Below are 17,665 nucleotides of genomic sequence, written 5' to 3' on the forward strand. Positions count from 1 at the left end.
TGAGTCTAAACAGGTGATGTAGAGGTAGTGTCGCAAAATATGAATTGGTATTTGTTTATGTGTCTTTTTCACGTTCTGCTGATGTGTTTATCGAATAAACTCGAGTGAATATAGGTGATAACGTTGTGTTGTTAAAGCGCGGTTACATGGTGCTACCAGCAGGTGTCCACAGTGAGCTAACCGTCTTCTTCTTCGTGCTTTATTTTCGTCGTCGTTGAGTGTTGACAACTCGCAGGAAGTCCGCCGCTCCTTCGTCTTTTCTTCTGCTTTTAACCTAAAAAATAAAGACTGCAGCTTCTGTGGACCGACAGCAGATGAGAGGAATGGACGAATATCATAACGGCAACGAGGTTTGTCTCTGAATCGACGTATTTGTTTCAATGTCAAGCGAGAAGTGATCTAGTTAGCTAAAAGCTAGCTACCCAAGCTAGCCATTCCTAACGTTACGCCCAAGATGGTTTGTGATGCTAACGCTTGGTTTTTCGTTTGAGATCATCTTAAACTGCTGCATATAATATCCAGGATTATCTGATGACCTGTGGTAGTTAGCAGGGTGTTCAAAGTGACAGTGTGACTGATATTAAAGGTTTCCCGTATTTATCCTAGAGGCTATTAACGCTAAAACCTCATCCGTCTTCCTTCTTGGTGTGGTTGATGTGATTAATTTTCTCATGAGGATGTATATAATGTATGTACAGTATGAATGATAACCTGCTGATGTCTGGTTTCCATATTTCAGGGCTCGTTCAGCTCTGAAGAAGCTGACAGTGTTGTGAAAGAGGTAAAGCCAATCCTTCAACATCATCTTCATCAACATCATCTTCATCACATCCTCTTGTTTCCTCCTGTTCGGTAGTTTTAAGGTTGTTCAGTTATGACTCTTCCACTCTTATCAGACCGTATCGACTTGTTCCATCTATAACTGTGGATGGAACAAGCTGCAGCAGTCAGTCGATTAATCAATGGAAAAAAGTTTAATTCCAATTATTTTGGTAATCGATTTAATCATTTCAGTTATTTCTCAAGCAGACGACACTCACAGAGAGAATGTGTTCATAAAGAAGTACAGAGATTATCTCTGTAAAAATCTGCTGCTGAGTCCAGGATAGCGTTCGCTCTTTCTTCCAGTCTCCTTGGGGGGGGATCAGCACCCAGTGACTCCCACATGACCGTAAACACTGATCTGCTGTGTGTGTGTGTGTGTGTGTGTGTGTGTGTGTGTGTGTGTGTGTGTGTGTGTGTGTGTGTGTGTGTGTGTGTGTGTCTCTCAGTGCATCGAGAGCGTCGTAGGCGGTGACGACTACAGCCAGAGTCAGGTGAACAAATGGACGGCCAGCATCGTGGAGCGCTGCCTCACGCAGCTCATCAAACAGGGGAAACCATACAAGTACATCGGTGTGTTTCCGTCTCTGCTGATTTCTCATGAAGCCACAGTGGTTTCAGGAGTGTGACAGTTAGATTTTACAGCAAAATTATCTTCTTCAGCAATGGCTCCTGTCTCCATTTCCCCAAATATCAGTTCTGTGAAGGAGTTGTTGCTGTTGTGACCAGATCTGATGAAGTGTTTCCTGTTTCCTCGTACAGTGACGTGTGCTGTGATGCAGAAAACAGGAGCGGGCCTCCACACAGCGAACTCCTGCTACTGGGACACTGCCGTGGACGGTGAGCAGAGTTTCCACTGAAAATGATTCTTCATCGTTCCACCATTTCTCCTCTGTTCTCGCTCACGTCTCCGTTTTCCCTCCGAACATGAACCTGTTTGTGGTTTTGTCTCTGCAGGAAGCTGCACGGTGAGATGGGAGAACCGCACCATGTACTGTGTGGTCAGCGTGTTTGCTGTGGCGATTGCATAGGACACACACACACACACACACACACACACACCTGCAGATACATGACCACCACTCCCAGCAGAGGAGGCGTGCAGTGTGTTCCTCTGAACAGCAGGGGGCCACCAAGCGCCACAGTCCACTTCCATCGAGCTGTGCACACCTGGAAGCTTCACCTCTGAGGACAAGCTGCAGAAAAGGAAGCAGCTGTATTTTCTTGTTTCCAGCCTTCAGATGCATGTAAACATCATCATCTTCATGTATTTATCTTCTCACGTCACTGTCGTGCTTTAACACGGCTGTATTCATCACTCACTGACGCCTGACAGCATGCAGCAGCTGCAGATTCTTCTTCTGTGGTTTTTTTTTTCTGATCTTTATGTGTATCATGTCAACGAGAGACAGGATTTTTGTACTCGGAGTTGTTTGCTGCTGGAAAATAAACGTGAAGAGATTTACGAACAAACAGCAGATTCTGGCCATTTCTCTTCAGAGAGTAAAGACGGAAAGAAGAAAATACGCTTCGCTGTAACCAGCTGCAACACGAAAGTGACGCTTCAGTTATTATGATGTGCACAGCGAGCACTGCAGACGGAGCTCATCAGAAAGTGTGTCAGTGTGAAGAAGAGATGTATTGTGGGAAAACAATAAATATAGACTTGTTATACTTTCTCAGGCTTTCTGGTTGACATTAGGTTGTAATCTGCTCAGTTCAAGTCTGGTTTTTAGAGATTTTTAAAAACTCACTGAGTGGGAATCAAGAGTTTTAACCTGACACCCGATGTCGACTGTTCCAGATCTTCGTGTGATTAGAAGAATCTGGGAACTGATGAGGACGGATCACGACATATCGTGGATTTAAAGTCACAGTTCTTGTTTCTGCTTGTGAAAGTTTGTTTCAAAATCTTTTCAGCTGAAAAGTTGCAACAAGATTTTTCAGAAAGTTCAAATTTTACCCAAAAGAGGAAATTACAGAAAACACAAACATGACTAAATGATCGATATTTTCACAAAACAGCAACAAACAAGCTTTTGCATTTTTTTAAAGGTGCAATATTTAAGAATAGACCAACTTTTTAATATTTATCCTCCAAACAGACTGGGGGCAGCAGGTTAGCATGCTGACTTCAGTAGATATCTCTGCAACACAATCCATTCTTCTTCAAATTCTGTTGATGTCCAACACTGAATGATATTCATCTTACAGTCATCAGAAACATGTGAGGAATCTGATCAGATGAACCAAATATCAAACGTGTGTTAGATGAAGCATGATTAGAGGTGAACTGATGGTTAAACTGACACTCTCAGTGGTGGTCTGAGATGACAGGCAGCCTCCTGGTTTTACTGCGCCGTGGCTGAAGAAGTTCAGCACAGACCTCGCTGCAGCCGCTGATCGCTCTGTTTCACAGAGTGAAGTGATGAAGGCTGTTATTAGTGAAACTGAGCTGGCACTAACGTGCTCTTGGTGGTGCTGAATTGATTCGTTTATAGACAGAAAATGAATAACCAATAATTCTGAGGATAGATGAACCTTTCAGTCATTCATGAGGTCAAAGCTGCAGCTGCTCCTGGGTCAGTATTTGCCGTTGTTCTTGATGTTTATCAGCCAGGTCCTGCTGAGCAGTGGAGTGATGATGATGATGGTGTAGAAAGGACTCCGCTGATACGAGCCTGAAGAGAACTTTAATAACGAGCGGCATCAGATCAGATGATCTGAGAGAGTTTCAGGGTCAGATCAGAAAAACTCTGCCGTTATCATACAGACAATATAAAACATTATGGTCTGTCCTACTCCACCCATATCTTACCTAACTCATGAATAGGTTCATGTTCTGCACATCGTCTCACTGAGGAGTGCATTCGTCCACTCTCACCCACATACGTCCACCTCTGTTGGGGATTCACCTCTGAACAGTCCCCTGAGTATTCACTCCCACATCAGGACCCCCTCTTTCTGGCCTGTCCTGTGTCGTCTCATCACCACTGAGAGTGGAGGAATGCATTGCTAATTCTGATCCAGGAGCAGCTGCAGCTTTGACCTCATGAATGACTGAAAGGTTCATCTATCATCAGAATTATTGGTTATTCATTTTCTGTCTATAAACGAATCAATTCAGCACCACCAAGAGCACGTTAGTGCCAGCTCAGCTTCACTAATAACAGCCTTCATCACTTCACTCTGTGAAACAGAACGAGGACGCTGCATCGAGGTCTGTGCTGAACTTCTTCAGCTGGTTTGTCCTTCATCCAACCAAAGCAGACCAAAAACAAGAAAAAATCACAATCAGCTTTATTTACGCGCAAGAGATGTGAGTGTCGACAGCTCAGGACAGCGACCACAAAGGTGGAGAAATGTAAAGAAAGTCCACTTATTGTGTAGAAAAGCCTCATCCAGGACTCACCAAGAGGGTTTCTGAATGCCAGCAAAGAATGAACTGATGAAGGAGAAACATAAAGACACAAAACACTGTTTAAAAAGCACCGAGGAGTTTGTTTAAGCTCATTTTTGATGCTGCTTGTCCCTGGAAGCTCCTCTGCAGCAGCTGCAGCTCCTCTGCAGCTCCTCTGCAGCAGCTGCAGCTCTTTTGCTTCTCTCGGTTTGGGAATTTGAATCATCTGGTGTCAAAACTGCATTTCGGAAGTTATGACTGTGAAAGTTTTCAAGAAAGGAAGAAAAGTGTTGAAACCTGCTGCTTGTTGTAACAGAAAAGCAGAAGAAGCTAATGTGGAAAATACATCAGGGTCATTTCCTCGACCCTTTTTGAGCAACAACGGCGTCTTTGCAAAACGCCTGCGGCGGGAAGTCAGCGAGGAGCTGCCGGCGGCCCCCGTAAAAAACCACCTCGCTGCTACTTGGGATGTTTCCTCTCGTGCTTTTCGTGGCGTTTTTTAGAAGTTCTCTTTGTTGAAGATGAACTTGACGTCGGCCTCTGAGTGGGACAGACACTGTTTCTCCAGAGACTTCCCCAGCTGAGGTGGACCGCACAGGAAGACCCCCACTTTAGCTCTGCGGGACACACAAACACAAGGCGGAGCGACATGATTATGGTTGGTTGTAACTCTGCATGTCAGTGCAGGGAAATCCAAAGTCTGGCTAAAAGGAAGCAGCCGAGTCTGCTCTGTTGTCATGGAGACGTGTTTGTTGGTACGACTTCATCCACTTTATGAAAATGCAGTCGTAGCAGTTGTGCTTGAAGTAAAAGCTGCAGTACTTGTAAGGCCGACAGCAGCAGTATTAGCAGTAGAAGTGGTGACTGTTCAGGTAAAAGTATCAGTGGTTGTAGTAACAGATGCAGTACAAACAGCAGTCTTAGGCTTGGTAGTAATAGCAGAACTAGTAGCTCTTATCAGTAGTGGTCGTTCTAGTAGTAGTGTTAGTGGTGTGTGTGTGTACAGTGATGGGGGGCCTCACCCCGGGTGCTTTGACGTAATGTTGGTGAACTCGTTGTCCCAGTTGGGTTTCCCATAATGCGTCTTCTGTTTGAGCCCCGTGATTGGATCGTTCTCCGCCTCGTGGTGAACACGGAAGTGAGCCGCCTGAAGAAGACAAAGACCACGTGATCTGACTTCAACCTCCAGAATTCAACATTTACCTCTGAGCTGCAGTAAAAGTACAGAGTAAAGACGAGGCTTTTGGTCATGTGACCCCGCCCTACCTCGGTCTCCTTCCAGCGGGTGAGGTAGATGTTGTAGCTGAGGAAGTCGGTCATGCCCTTCTCCGCCATCTGCCCCTCCAGAGACTGCAGCAAGTCGGCAAACCACTCGAAAGCCTGCGTCTCCGGGCACAGCCAGTAAAAGTAGATCTGTGGGGGTTGGCACCGAAAGCTCAGAAAAACACGAGTAAGCAACCCTTGATCCAGCATGAAAGAACGCTCTCGCTCTTGGAAACAGTAGTTTGACTAATCGCTGCTCGGTGTCCACCCGGAAGCATTTTCTGGTGCTTTCAACCGTGTCGCATGGTCTTCATCAGCAGGTTGTCATGGACACGGGTCTGTTTCTGTTCATCCACGGCGCTAAAACCTCTCAGCATCAATGTTCAGCAGCTTCTTTCTGGTGCTTTCTGTGTCACATGGTCTTCATCCGCTGCTGAAGACCATGTGACACGCCTGAAAGCGCCACAAAAAGCTGCTAAATGGACCTGAAGTCAGGCTCGTTTTGTCTGACTTCCCTTCCCAAACTGAAGAATGAGCCTCAAAGCTCCTGAGAAACATGAAAATGCTGGCGTCTCTTCTTCCTGCGTGAAAGAAGACCGTTTGATATGGTTGAAAGCACAGGAAGAAGCCTTGAGTCGCTCACCTTCTTGGTGAACACGTCCTGGTTGTTCTGGATGTGTTTGTACCACACGGACTTCAGGATGGAGGCGAAAGGAGTCACGCCGATTCCCGCGCCCACCAGCATCACCACCTCGTAACGAAACACGTCTTCACTGGCTGTGCCGAACGGGCCGTCGATGGCGAGCCTGACCGCACGCACACACACACACACGCACACACACACACACACACACACACACACACACACAGATATCAGTGGACCTCCTCCAGCTGTCCATCACTGTGTCCACGAGCGTCAGACCCCAGCCTAACCGATGTTCCTGCAGAGATATATTTATATAGATATAGATATATACAGTGGCTTGCACAGGGGGGGCTAGGGGGGCGACTGCCCCTCCTCGTGGCCCAGTTTTTGAAAAACGCGTGCTAAAGTGTCCTCTTAGGAGCCAAAATGCGTGCTAAAGTGCCCCCTGGGAGCCAAAACGCGTGCGAAAGTGCCCTCTTAGGAGCCAAAACGCGTGCTAAAGTGCCCTCTTAGGAGCCAAAATGTGTGCTAAAGTGCCCTTTTAGGAGCCAAAACGCGTGCTAAAGTTCCCCCTGGGAGCCAAAACACGTGCTAAAGTGCCCCCTGGGAGCCAAAACATGTGCTAAAGTGCCCCCTGGGAGCCAAAACACGTGCTAAAGTGCCCCCTGGGAGCCAAAACATGTGCTAAAGTGCCCCCTGGGAGCCAAAATGCACGCTAAAGTGCCCTCTTAGGAGCCAAAACGCATGCTAAAGTGCCCTCTTTGGAGCCAAAACATGTGCTAAAGTGCCCCCTGGGAGCCAAAACGCGTGCTAAAGTGCCCTCTTAAGTGGCGAGGACACGCTGTATGTGCCCTTTTTTTCCTTTTTGCCCCTGCCCTTCAAAAAGTCTGTGCACGCCACTGGATATATATTTATACTTCGAACGCGGCACTCTGACATGCTCAGTTCTGATTGGTCAATCGCCAGAATTCAGCAGTGTTTATTTCTTGAGAGACCACCGGCTGCTCAGGTACTCCGTTGCTCGGGAAGCCGTAGATATTTATAGATATAAGTCTAGAGCCACGTCCTAAAGGGGGAGTTCAAGGACTGAATTACTATATTTACCAGAAAGTGTCAGAGTGTGACTGCTTTTCAGTAGAAAATAGCAATAAAATAATGAAAAAATACTTCATTGCAAGTAAATGTCCTGCAGTTTAATCCTACTGAAGTGGAAATACAGCAGTGCTGTCCTGCCATCGACCGACAACACAGCGATGCTCCGCTGCGGAAAACTAATTCCATGTCGGAAGATAAAATTGTACGATTTCACTGTTTCTCCGCCTCTCCGCTCGCTGCTGAAAGGGGGGGTGACTCACAATAAGCCACTTTTCAATGGAGCGGTGGATCGAAGAGGCGGATGGTGCAATCAAACATAATCACGAGCAATTTGAGGCAGTTTTCCTCTTTTTTCACCACCTCCCCCGCTGTCATACTTGGGCAGTTTCCAGGCCTCCTGAGTCTCGGTTTTGTCCCCCCCGCAGGCCTCGTACAGCGCCTGAGTCCAGTCTCCGACGATGCGGATGTGGGCGCTGAAGTAGTCTTCCTCGGGGGCGGAGGTCAGGGTGAAGGGGTGCCACTCCAGCCTGGAGACGGACGGACACTGGATGAAGACATACTGACCCACCTCCATATGGAAGCCTTTCTTCTTCATCTGCAGCTCCAGGGTCTTGGAGGGGTGCATCACCACCTGAGGGACAGGTATGAGGGTTTTATTCAGGCCAGTACAGGATGCAGCTAAAACCTGCTTTCATTATCCACCCACATCGTTTCTTTAAGTCTGAAAACAACACGATCACACCCTCCCAGAGCCCGAGGGGACGCCTGCAGGCCGTGTTTTGTCACTGCAGTCGTCAACACATCAACATCAACGTACAGCAGACAGAGAGTTTCCTGATCAATGACTTCAATGATCGATCTGTTATTTTCCTTCTGATCGACTCACTGACTCAGAGTCAGTCAGAGTGAAAAGTCTTTAATCAGAGGTCATGTCTTTAATCTGGACCTGCATCAGAAGACGCTCAGAGGCCAGTTTATTAGGTACGCCTGGCTGGAACTAACGCAGTCTAATGCAGCTGTCCTGCGATCAGTCCTCCCTGAATGAGGGAAGAGGAGTTGCTGAACTGCATCATACGCTGATGTATTTCTGTCATTTCGCCCACCTTCACTGATGGAAAAGAAGCTTTCCCCCACAGAGACATCCTGCTAACAGTCAGACAAACATCAGTTCAGATGCTCACTCATAAGAAGAACATTCCTTCACAGACATTCAAACCAACTTGAAGCAGCTTTGAGCTTTAACTCTGCTGACTGTCAGTTGAACAAACGGCCGCCGGCCTCTGACAGGCCGCCGTCGTTCCACCTCTTCTACACACCTTGGTGATGACCACTTTCTGGTGGGAGCGATAGATGCGGACCAGCCTCTCACACACGTAGAGGATCATGGGGCCCACCACCCACTTCCACGTCTGGAGAAAAGAAAAGAGGTAGGACACGGTGTCTGCAGGAGTATTTTAGCTTTCAGAATGCAGTTTTCAAAGGTCAAAGGTCAAAGCCAATGACTGGAGTCAGCTGATCAGACACATGCAGTAAAACAAAGCGTTCTCCAGCAGCTCACCATCGGGGGGTTTCCAGCAAACTCCGGCACAGCACAGTTGGACCCATTTTTTCCCCAGTCTTCGAACTGTTGGGCACAAACTTCGGGGTTGTTGGTCTTCAGGCTGGCGGGCGTCTGTCCTCGCACAATCCGCCTGCGGCCGGTCATCGACGCGGCGAGGAGGAACGAGCGTTGAACAGTGAGCGTCACTTTCAGTGGAGGTAAGACACTAGAGAAGTGTGATTTGCGCTTTCTCACCCGAAGCCGTGGAACACCAGTCCGATGAAGAAGATGACGAAGAGATGGTGGGTGTACCAGAACACCTCGAAGTAGGACCTGCGGATGACCTCCATGGATGAGGTGATGATGAGGATGAGGGCCAGCGTGATGGCCACGCCCGTGAGGCCGGCGATGGTGGTGAACATGACGATGGTCGGGTTCTGCATCAGAGCACAGTTTGCCTGTCAGATCTTTCCTAAAACTCATTTTCTCCTCGAACGGCCGCGCAGACGGTGAGTCATGGCGTGGGTCGCGGTCACGTGGGTCGTCACCTCGAGCACTTCCTCACTTGTTTCCACTTGAATCGCGCCTGCAGGTCACGGCAGCTTTCCAAATGTCTGTTTTGTCATAGTTCCTGTTGAGATGAGGGACGTTCTGCTGGGGGGTGACGTTAAAGATGCTAACGGTTTAGCTACAGTGTTGATGTCTGGATGCTACAAAGCAGACTGCCTCACAACATGATGAAGACTATAATGACAGCGTTCATTGGAGAAATGTAGCTCAAAGTAGGCGACCTGATCTCACAGTTCATGTTGAAATAGGAGTATTAATTTAAGTTTTTTGGTAAAAACAAAGCCAGAAACGTGAGTTTTTCTGCCGTCAGATTGAGAATATTTGAGAAAGCAGCTTCACTGTATTCGTCTTCCACTGAACCGATGAATACGAGGCTTCGTGTGAGGAAGAAGCTGCAGCTCTTTCCTCTTTGTGTCGTGGCTTTTGAAGAAATGTTTTTGGAAGCTGAAAACTGTAACTACAAAGAGGAACTTTCTCAAACGAGAATATCAGAACACAAATACCACCGAAGAGGAAGTCGGTGAGATGAAGTAATGCCTTTTTTTTCCTCACTGAAACTAAATTTTGCAATCGTGCCGATGGAATTTCACAGATTTTAGCAACAGTCGCGTGTGATTGAAAAACACCAGATCAGATCAGATCAGATGTTTCCTCTGCAGCACTCACCGTCTCGTTCGTCCTGATGGGGTTCAGGAACGAGGCGTTGTCCCCGCTGCCGATTTCAGACAGGATGAAGGGCAGAAAGCTGCTGTTGCGATTCAGCTGAGCGTCCATGAAATACTCAAAGTTAAACAAGTGTGCAATGATGTGCACAGCTAGGAGAGGGAGAGAGGCGAGGGGTTTGAGGTCACATGGGATCTGTGAATACAAACTGCTTTGACCACACACATGTGAAGCTGGTGAACGGACAAATCATCAATGTGTCACAGATTTAACGTCAGAAATGCAGCTGTAAATATTTCATTGATTTGCATGTTATGTAAATATGACTTGAGTGACTTTCCGTTTGATTCTGAATTCAAACCTCTGAATTAACACATTTAAGGTTACGGGAAACTTACGGGAACTTGTAGTGACTCAAGCCACTGAGCTGCAAAAAGCAGTTAGCTTTCCTTGGCAGTGCTTTATATGTTTTTCATTGCTGTGAGTCAGTGAAGACACAATTTATCAGCTCAATGTAAAATAAGAAAAATAAAAGTAACAGAAAATATAATAACCTTCATATGAAAAGCACCTCTCAAAAATATTAAACCTGAACCCTGAGGACCTCAAGGCTCTATCACAGGTCCTCTGCCGTTCATCTGCATGCTTCCACTTGGTCAGATAATATGTGATGATAACGTTTGTTTATAACATTTGTTTTTATTGCCATGACGATGACAATAAAACGGCAACTTCACATGTCTGTAAAACCAGGACCCGTCCTCCAAGAACTGCCTTCAATCAGTCCGTCCCAAATCAACGAGTAAACGTCACAAATCGTTTTGGTTGGTCAATACTGACGTCTTCATTTAACAATAATAATAATAATGAATTTTATTTATAGGCACCTTTCTGGACACTCAAGGTCACCTTACATCATAAAAACAAGCAGAGTTTAAAAAACAACTAAGAAAAGGAATAAAATTCAATTAAAGCAATAAAACATAATTTTAACGTTGTTCCACCTTTGATGCCCATCTGACCTCTGACATCATGTTGATAAAATCTGTTTCATCGCTCTCTGAGTCATCTTCAGCACAAATAATACCTGTGTGGAAGGCGATCATGTAGGCCACCAGTTTGTGAAAGGTGAGGTTTCGATCGAGTTGGCGAGCTGCCGTCCGGCTGCAGTACTGAAGACAAAGAACGAGCACAGATTTAACCCAAACAACAGCAAACATTCGGCCGGCAGATCATTTCAGTCCTCCTCATGGTTTCAGGAACAATATAAATTTGATTGATCCTTTGCTGGAGATCAATAATCTTTGCTTGATTAAACGGTTTTCGTGGATACCTGGATGGAGCCTCGCAGGAAGGAGAGGAGGTTTCTGCACACCGGCAGCAGGATGAGCATGCAGTTGAAGTTGAGGCAGGCGGCAGGAGCTCTGGCCCAGGACAGGGCGTGCTGAGGAGGAGAGTAATCAGATTACTTTAGAAATCAAAGGTCTGATTGCTTGAGTGAAGTTAACCACAAACTGAGTAGAACAAGAAAGAAAGAAGAAGAAGTAAAAGTAGAAATGAGTCAAATGAGGCAGAGAGTTATTTCCAGATGACGAGTGTTCGCTAACGGACGCGTTTCCTCTCGTTTCCTGTGTTTTATTCAGTGATTTCATTTGAATCTTGGCGTCCGCATGCTTCCACAGAGGCTGACCCGCCCGTCAGTTTAACGATACGACTGGTAGAGCAACCCGCCCACCCTGCCGGGCCTCTGCAGGGCCACAGGGACCGGACTCTGCATGCCGTGCACCATGTACCATATCTGTATTCATCAATTATTGATCAGTCCTGAAATCTTCACCGCTCATCTCATCCTCCTGCATTAATAACTGACTAACACTGATGCTGCACGTACTGCACATATATATGGTACATACTGTATGTACATGTACTGCACGTATATATATGGTACATACTGTATGTACATGTACTGCACATATATATGGTACATACTGTATGTACATGTACTGCATGTATATATATGGTACATACTGTATGTACATGTACTGCACATATATATGGTACATACTGTGTGTACATGTACTGCACGTATATATATGGTACATACTGTATGTACATGTACTGCACATATATATGGTACATACTGTATGTACATGTACTGCACATATATATGGTACATACTGTATGTACATGTACTGCACGTATATATATATGGTACATACTGTATGTACATGTACTGCACATATATATGGTACATACTGTGTGTACATGTACTGCACGTATATATATGGTACATACTGTATGTACATGTACTGCACGTATATATGGTACATACTGTGTGTACATGTACTGCACGTATATATATGGTACATACTGTGTGTACATGTACTGCACGTATATATGGTACATACTGTGTGTACATGTACTGCACATATATATGGTACATACTGTGTGTACATGTACTGCACATATATATGGTACATACTGTGTGTACATGTACTGCACGTATTTTTGGTACATACTGTGTGTACATGTACTGCACATATTTTTGGTACATACTGTGTGTACATGTACTGCACATATTTTTGGTACATACTGTGTGTACATGTACTGCACATATTTTTGGTACATACTGTGTGTACATGTACTGCACGTGTTGTTTTATTTTATTTGCTCACACTGATTTATGAACGTGTGTGAAGAGGCTTCAGCTTTCATTTCATCGATGGCGTTCATCTAAACACGATCCAAATATTTTGTTTAACCTCAAACCCACAGTGGTCTCGACCTCGACCCCTCCCTCCACGCCCACCCCCAGTCGGAAGGTTTCTTAGCTCTCTTCAAGCCCTCTTGATACAGATGCTGCTCCTCATTTCTCTGCGTCTGTGAGGACATTTGAATATATCAAACACATGAACGGAGGGTGAGCGCCTCCATGTTTCACTTCTGCTCGGTGGGGGGGGGGCAGCACTGACTCAGTGTATCATGAAGCCAGCTGTGACCGCAGAGCAAACTTTAACCCTCGTGTCAGACCTACTTTCCTGCCCTGGTTTAATTGTGACAGAGCGCGGTGCAGATAAGGTGTGATTAGCGCAGGTGAGGCGTGTTTGCTCTGAGACTCGCCGCTTTATTGCTCAGTGTTGAGGGTTTTACACCACGACTCTTTGATGCGGGAAGCCCCAGAATGAACGAGCCTGAGGGCACTTTGATTTGATGGAGGTCAGGTTGAATGAAGCGCCTGCGTGAATCTTAAAGGATCAAATGAGGAGTTCAGGAGCGGAACGAGAACATGAAGCGGCCGGTCTGAGCAGAGAAATCTCCCAGCTGCTGAATGAAGTGTCAGAAAGCTTCCCAGAGCCAGGTGACGTCCTCAGATGTCTCAGAAGTCTTGTTTGATTTCAGAGAAGAACACTCACACTAAAACGTGACTGAAATGATCATTCGAAGAGGAGAAGAAGAAGAGTTTTCTTCTTTGACTGGATCGATTGACTGTTGTTTAAACTGGACCAGTTCTGTGCTCTGAACCGTCTCAGAAAGGAGAAGAAGAGTTCGCGTTATTGAAGAACTTTGATGTTTTTGCTGGGGAGTTCTGGGACTTTTCAAGGAACTGAAAAAGTCTGTGTCCTGTTTTTGAAACGACTCATTTCACACTTTCTGCCATCTTTCATGAGCTTTTCACAGGTTTCCTCTGCAGACCGGAGTAAAGCTGCGAGGCTACTTTAAGAAACGGAGCGGCGTCTCACAGGTGGAGCAGGTGAAGGGCAGCAACAGATGTAGGTCAGACTCACCCCGAGCAGGACCCTGGTGTAAAACCATCGCTCCACCAGGAAGGCCATGTAGAAATGGACAAACAGGAAGGCGTTGATGCCCAGCCACACCAGCTGTAACACACATCGCCACAACCGTCAGGTTAAAGCTGAGCGAAACAGCCGAGTCAGCAAAAATCATCACGAAATACACATTAATGTTCACAGATACAGTACAAATATTTGTTTGACATCCTAAAATGTGAATTATATTAATCATCCTGGATGTTGTTGCAACACGTTGTTCCCATGTTCACCATTTACAACCCTTGAATTAAACTTGGGGGTCCAGGTTCAACTGGGAGCCCCCAATGGTTCATTCTACATAAACTGTGTCCTCAAAAAACAGAAGAAGAATCATTCAAAGTCAAATTCAAGTCAATGCACTTTAAAAAAATGTGCTTTTAAAAGCAAAAGTTAAATTAAATGAAAGCAAAAAGAAGAAAATGAAGAGAACCGCGAGGAGGATTAAAGTAAGAACATACTCACGATGACAAAGACGGAGAGTCCCTCGTTGGCAGCAAAGTTCCCCATGCTGAAGGTGCGTCTGAGCAGGTGTGTGTGTGAACAAGAGTGTGTTGATGTGATCGCAGAGAAGGAAGCAGGAAGCAGCGAAGGAGGGAGTGAAGAGTGCAGTGGACTGATTACTCATTTTATGACCTTTTTGAGAGCAAATAAGGAAGTTACCCTTCACAGCTTTTCAGAAGGAAGGTCTGCGGTCCGCCGGCAGGAGGTTCCTCATTCATCTCCTGCTGTTTATCGGCCCAACGTTCGCTCAAAGGTGGTCGCAGAAAAGTTCAGCGAGCCTCAACATTCACAAGCTTTCATTTCTGGCTCCAGACGAAGACTTAAAGCTGAAACAGATGAGATTAAAACCTGAGACTGCAGACATCATCTTCCTCACTGACGAATCCTTCCTCGTCAGTTTATCATTTTTAATCCAGAAAATCAAATAAAACGTCTGCAGATGTTTGTTCTGTCCGACCAAAGCTGGAAACGCTGAAGACATTCAGGTTAAAATGATATCAAACAGAGAAACGCAGCAAATCATCACAGAATATTTGATATTTTCCCTGATAAATAAGTGAAATGATTGATCGATCATCCATCGCAGTGACGTCACACTTCTGTCCTCTGAATGGTTTAAATTCCAGCATTCGTTTCCTGCTTTGATGTGATTTCCTGCACAGACTCCGAGGTCAGTTCACCATTGTTCACCTCTGACCTGTGGATTCTCAGCCAATAGAATCAACTCCATTAAATCTACTTTAAAATCCTTTAAAGCCACGGGGGGGGGGGGGGGGGGGGGGTCAAAGCCTTTGAATACTTGGTTTCAAATCTTCAAAATCAAAGTTTGATTGACAGCATTATCTCCCTGACAACAGACGAGGCCACAAACAAACATCAGGTTCTTGTTCAAATATTGCTAAATCCTGATTGGTGCACAGACATACGTGACATGTCGTTTGTCCCACAGAGCACCGCCCACTTCAAACCGGTGAAAACCCAGACAGAGAAAAGTCTCATGTGAAATGAATAAAACGGTTCCACGTTTGTTAGAAAAAGTTCTGACGCAGAAAGAAGTCAATTGAGAAAATGTCTTTAACGAAACGTCATAAAATCTTCATTCTTCTGGAGTTTCACCGAACATGAAGCGGAAGGCTGAACGTCTCCTCCTGTCTTGAGCGGCGGTTGTTCGGTCCTGGATGTGTTCACGCCGTAACCCGGGTGACCGCTGAGGAGGAAGTTGATACTCAGTGGTGACATTGTGAATTTTAAGCAGAGGAAGTGGCAGATTTCTAAACATGAAGCAAAAAGCGAGATTAATTGCCACATGCTTCCTGTTTGAAGCTAAAGTGCAGAGAGGGAAACGCCTGAACCAACATCTCAGGTTGGTTCACGTCAGAGAAAGAGCAGCACGAAACACCTGTGAGAAGTTCTTCTGACCTGAAGGTCCAGCTCGGATGGACGAAAGGTCTGAGAGCAAAGCTGAGCTCGGGAAGATCCTCGAGGGCTTCCAGGAGGTTTCAGAGACCCTCAAGAGGCTTTCAGAGGAGAAAGATCCAGAAGTTGTTGACAGGCTCCCAAATGTGATTCCAGGGGGACTTTAGGAGGCATTTAGGGTTCAAGGTGTTGAAAAGGTTTCAGAGATTCTGAGGACCGAGACAGAGTCTATAGGTCCTGAAATGTGTTCAGCAATCCCTGCTTTCGTTCCGTCAAAGGATCGAGTGGTTCTTGAGACTTTTCCAGAGGTTCCTCAGACGTTGAGATGGTTTCATCTGTCTTTGGTGGATTTCTGAGGCCCTCGTTAAGGCCACATCAATGGCCTATCAGATCACTGCTAAAAGAGGGGCTCCAATTAGGCTACTTAAGGAGCTGCAAGGGGCTCCCGAGCTCTGTCAAAAGAGTTAAAGGGTTCCCAGGGTTCCTCAAGTGGCCCCAGAGGCACTTGACAGTGTACCTGTTGCATTGTGAGGTTCACGAGGATTTGACATGAATGGGTCTAAAAGATATTTCAGGAGGAGTTTCTGGGCTCTTTCACAGAGCTGCAAGTCTCTGATTTATTTCAGGGTCCCCTGTTGGGGTCCAGGGGTTTTTGAGAGGAGTTCTGAACGGCCCTTGGCTCCAAGGACTGGTCTGTTCAGTGGCTCTGGGGTCCTGGTCACTCTCGAAGCGGTTCCAGAGATATCTGGGACTTGGGATCTGTCTTGGGGCTCTTGGGAGGTCGACAGTTGTGGCTAAGGTGTTCTGTGATGTTGTTTTGGTGGTTTTGATGGATCTATAAGAGGGTTTCACACACCCTTGTTTGGTCTCTGAGGCCCTGGGGTCTTGGTTGATCAAAAGGTTTCTTTACTAATATTATTATAATTGAATGATGTCATTTATACCAGTGAATAATCTGATTTACTTGTTTTTCTGACCACGGCCCTGAACTAAGATCTACTGATATGGAAATGAAACATTCTTGAGAGGCGTGATCCCAACAGATCACTGCTGATCCTCCGGAGGGGTTTAACCTCAGCAGAGGTTAAAATGTGAAATCCTCGATGAGTGAACTCCAAAACGAGTGCCAGGCTGCCTTTGAGCAAGACGTCTGTCACTGCGTCAGATATCTGTCGGTGATCTCCAAGATCTCTGATCGATAGTTTGTTTTAATATTTTATGATTGTAATAATCTTCAGGGCCGTAGCATCTGATAAAGTTTTAAAAGCTTTAAAACGTGAGGAATCGTGACAGACGACACAAAACACAACAGAATCCCAACAGATGACAAAACGTCGAGAGTCTCGGCTCCAGTGTTGGTGTGTTGCTGCCACCTGGTGTGATGGATGACCACTGACGGCCTGAGCAGAGGGAAACGTTCTCCTTTTCACTCCCCCACAGTTATTCTCATTTTCAAAGCTCGATCCTGGAAAAGGAGGCGTAAAAAATCGACCAATCAGAGTCAACGGGAAGGTCTGTCATCAGCGTCAGTCTGAGGGAACGAAGCAAAACGTTTTCGGACAATAAATATTTCTTTCTTTTTATTATTTCATAGCACTGTACTGACAATGGAGTGTGTGTGTGTGTGTGTGTGTGTGTCTGTGTGTGTGTGTGTGTGTGCGCGTGTGTGTGTGTGCGCGTGTGTGTGTGTGTGTGTCTGTGTGTGTGCGTGTGTGTGTGTGTGTGTGCGTGTGTGCGTGTGTGTGTGTGTGTGTGCGTGTGTGCGTGTGTGTGTGTGTGCGTGCGTGTGTGTGTGTGTGTGTGTGTGTGTGTGTGTGTGTGTGTGTCTGTGTGTGTGTGTGTGCGCGTGTGTGTGTGTGTGTGTCTGTGTGTGTGCGTGTGTGTGTGTGTGTGTGCGTGTGTGCGTGTGTGTGTGTGTG

The 17,665-nt window shown here is 46.0% G+C and overlaps 2 protein-coding genes across 2 annotated transcripts; one reads left to right on the top strand and one right to left on the bottom strand.

Moving 5' to 3' along the window:
- Nucleotides 1-190: 190 nt before the first annotated feature.
- On the top strand, nucleotides 191-2,481 carry LOC121627647 (dynein light chain Tctex-type 1-like). The gene is made up of 5 exons (XM_041966672.1): nucleotides 191-350; nucleotides 740-781; nucleotides 1,272-1,395; nucleotides 1,585-1,662; nucleotides 1,780-2,481. The coding sequence occupies exons 1-5, from the start codon at nucleotides 315-317 to the stop codon at nucleotides 1,851-1,853; spliced, it is 354 nt and encodes a 117-aa protein (XP_041822606.1). The 5' UTR covers nucleotides 191-314; the 3' UTR covers nucleotides 1,854-2,481.
- Nucleotides 2,482-4,105: 1,624 nt separating this feature from the next.
- LOC121627611 (cytochrome b-245 heavy chain) lies at nucleotides 4,106-14,446 on the bottom strand. The gene is made up of 13 exons (XM_041966626.1): nucleotides 14,292-14,446; nucleotides 13,785-13,877; nucleotides 11,333-11,443; nucleotides 11,087-11,171; nucleotides 10,003-10,151; nucleotides 9,022-9,203; nucleotides 8,785-8,917; nucleotides 8,543-8,635; nucleotides 7,604-7,857; nucleotides 6,129-6,291; nucleotides 5,489-5,635; nucleotides 5,245-5,369; nucleotides 4,106-4,839 (listed from the first exon to the last, which is right to left on the bottom strand). Exons 1-13 carry the CDS (start codon nucleotides 14,334-14,336, stop codon nucleotides 4,722-4,724), a joined length of 1,698 nt encoding a protein of 565 aa, XP_041822560.1. The 5' UTR covers nucleotides 14,337-14,446; the 3' UTR covers nucleotides 4,106-4,721.
- Nucleotides 14,447-17,665: the final 3,219 nt, after the last annotated feature.

Source organism: Chelmon rostratus, chromosome 24, assembly GCF_017976325.1.
Source record: "Chelmon rostratus isolate fCheRos1 chromosome 24, fCheRos1.pri, whole genome shotgun sequence".
NCBI lineage: Eukaryota > Metazoa > Chordata > Actinopteri > Chaetodontiformes > Chaetodontidae > Chelmon > Chelmon rostratus.

Bases quoted from the DNA above. Each gene is read 5' to 3' on its own strand.
- LOC121627647 (XM_041966672.1), top strand. From the start codon at position 315: ATGAGAGGAATGGACGAATATCATAACGGCAACGAG. The intron at 782-1,271 runs GTAAAGCCAATC...TGTGTCTCTCAG, and splicing joins CTGACAGTGTTGTGAAAGAG to TGCATCGAGAGCGTCGTAGG. The intron at 1,663-1,779 runs GTGAGCAGAGTT...TTGTCTCTGCAG, and splicing joins CTGGGACACTGCCGTGGACG to GAAGCTGCACGGTGAGATGG.
- LOC121627611 (XM_041966626.1), bottom strand. From the start codon at position 14,336: ATGGGGAACTTTGCTGCCAACGAGGGACTCTCCGTCTTTGTCATC. The intron at 7,858-8,542 runs GTGTGTAGAAGA...CCTGTCCCTCAG, and splicing joins AGAAAGTGGTCATCACCAAG to GTGGTGATGCACCCCTCCAA. The intron at 5,370-5,488 runs GTAGGGCGGGGT...TGTCTTCTTCAG, and splicing joins CCCGCTGGAAGGAGACCGAG to GCGGCTCACTTCCGTGTTCA.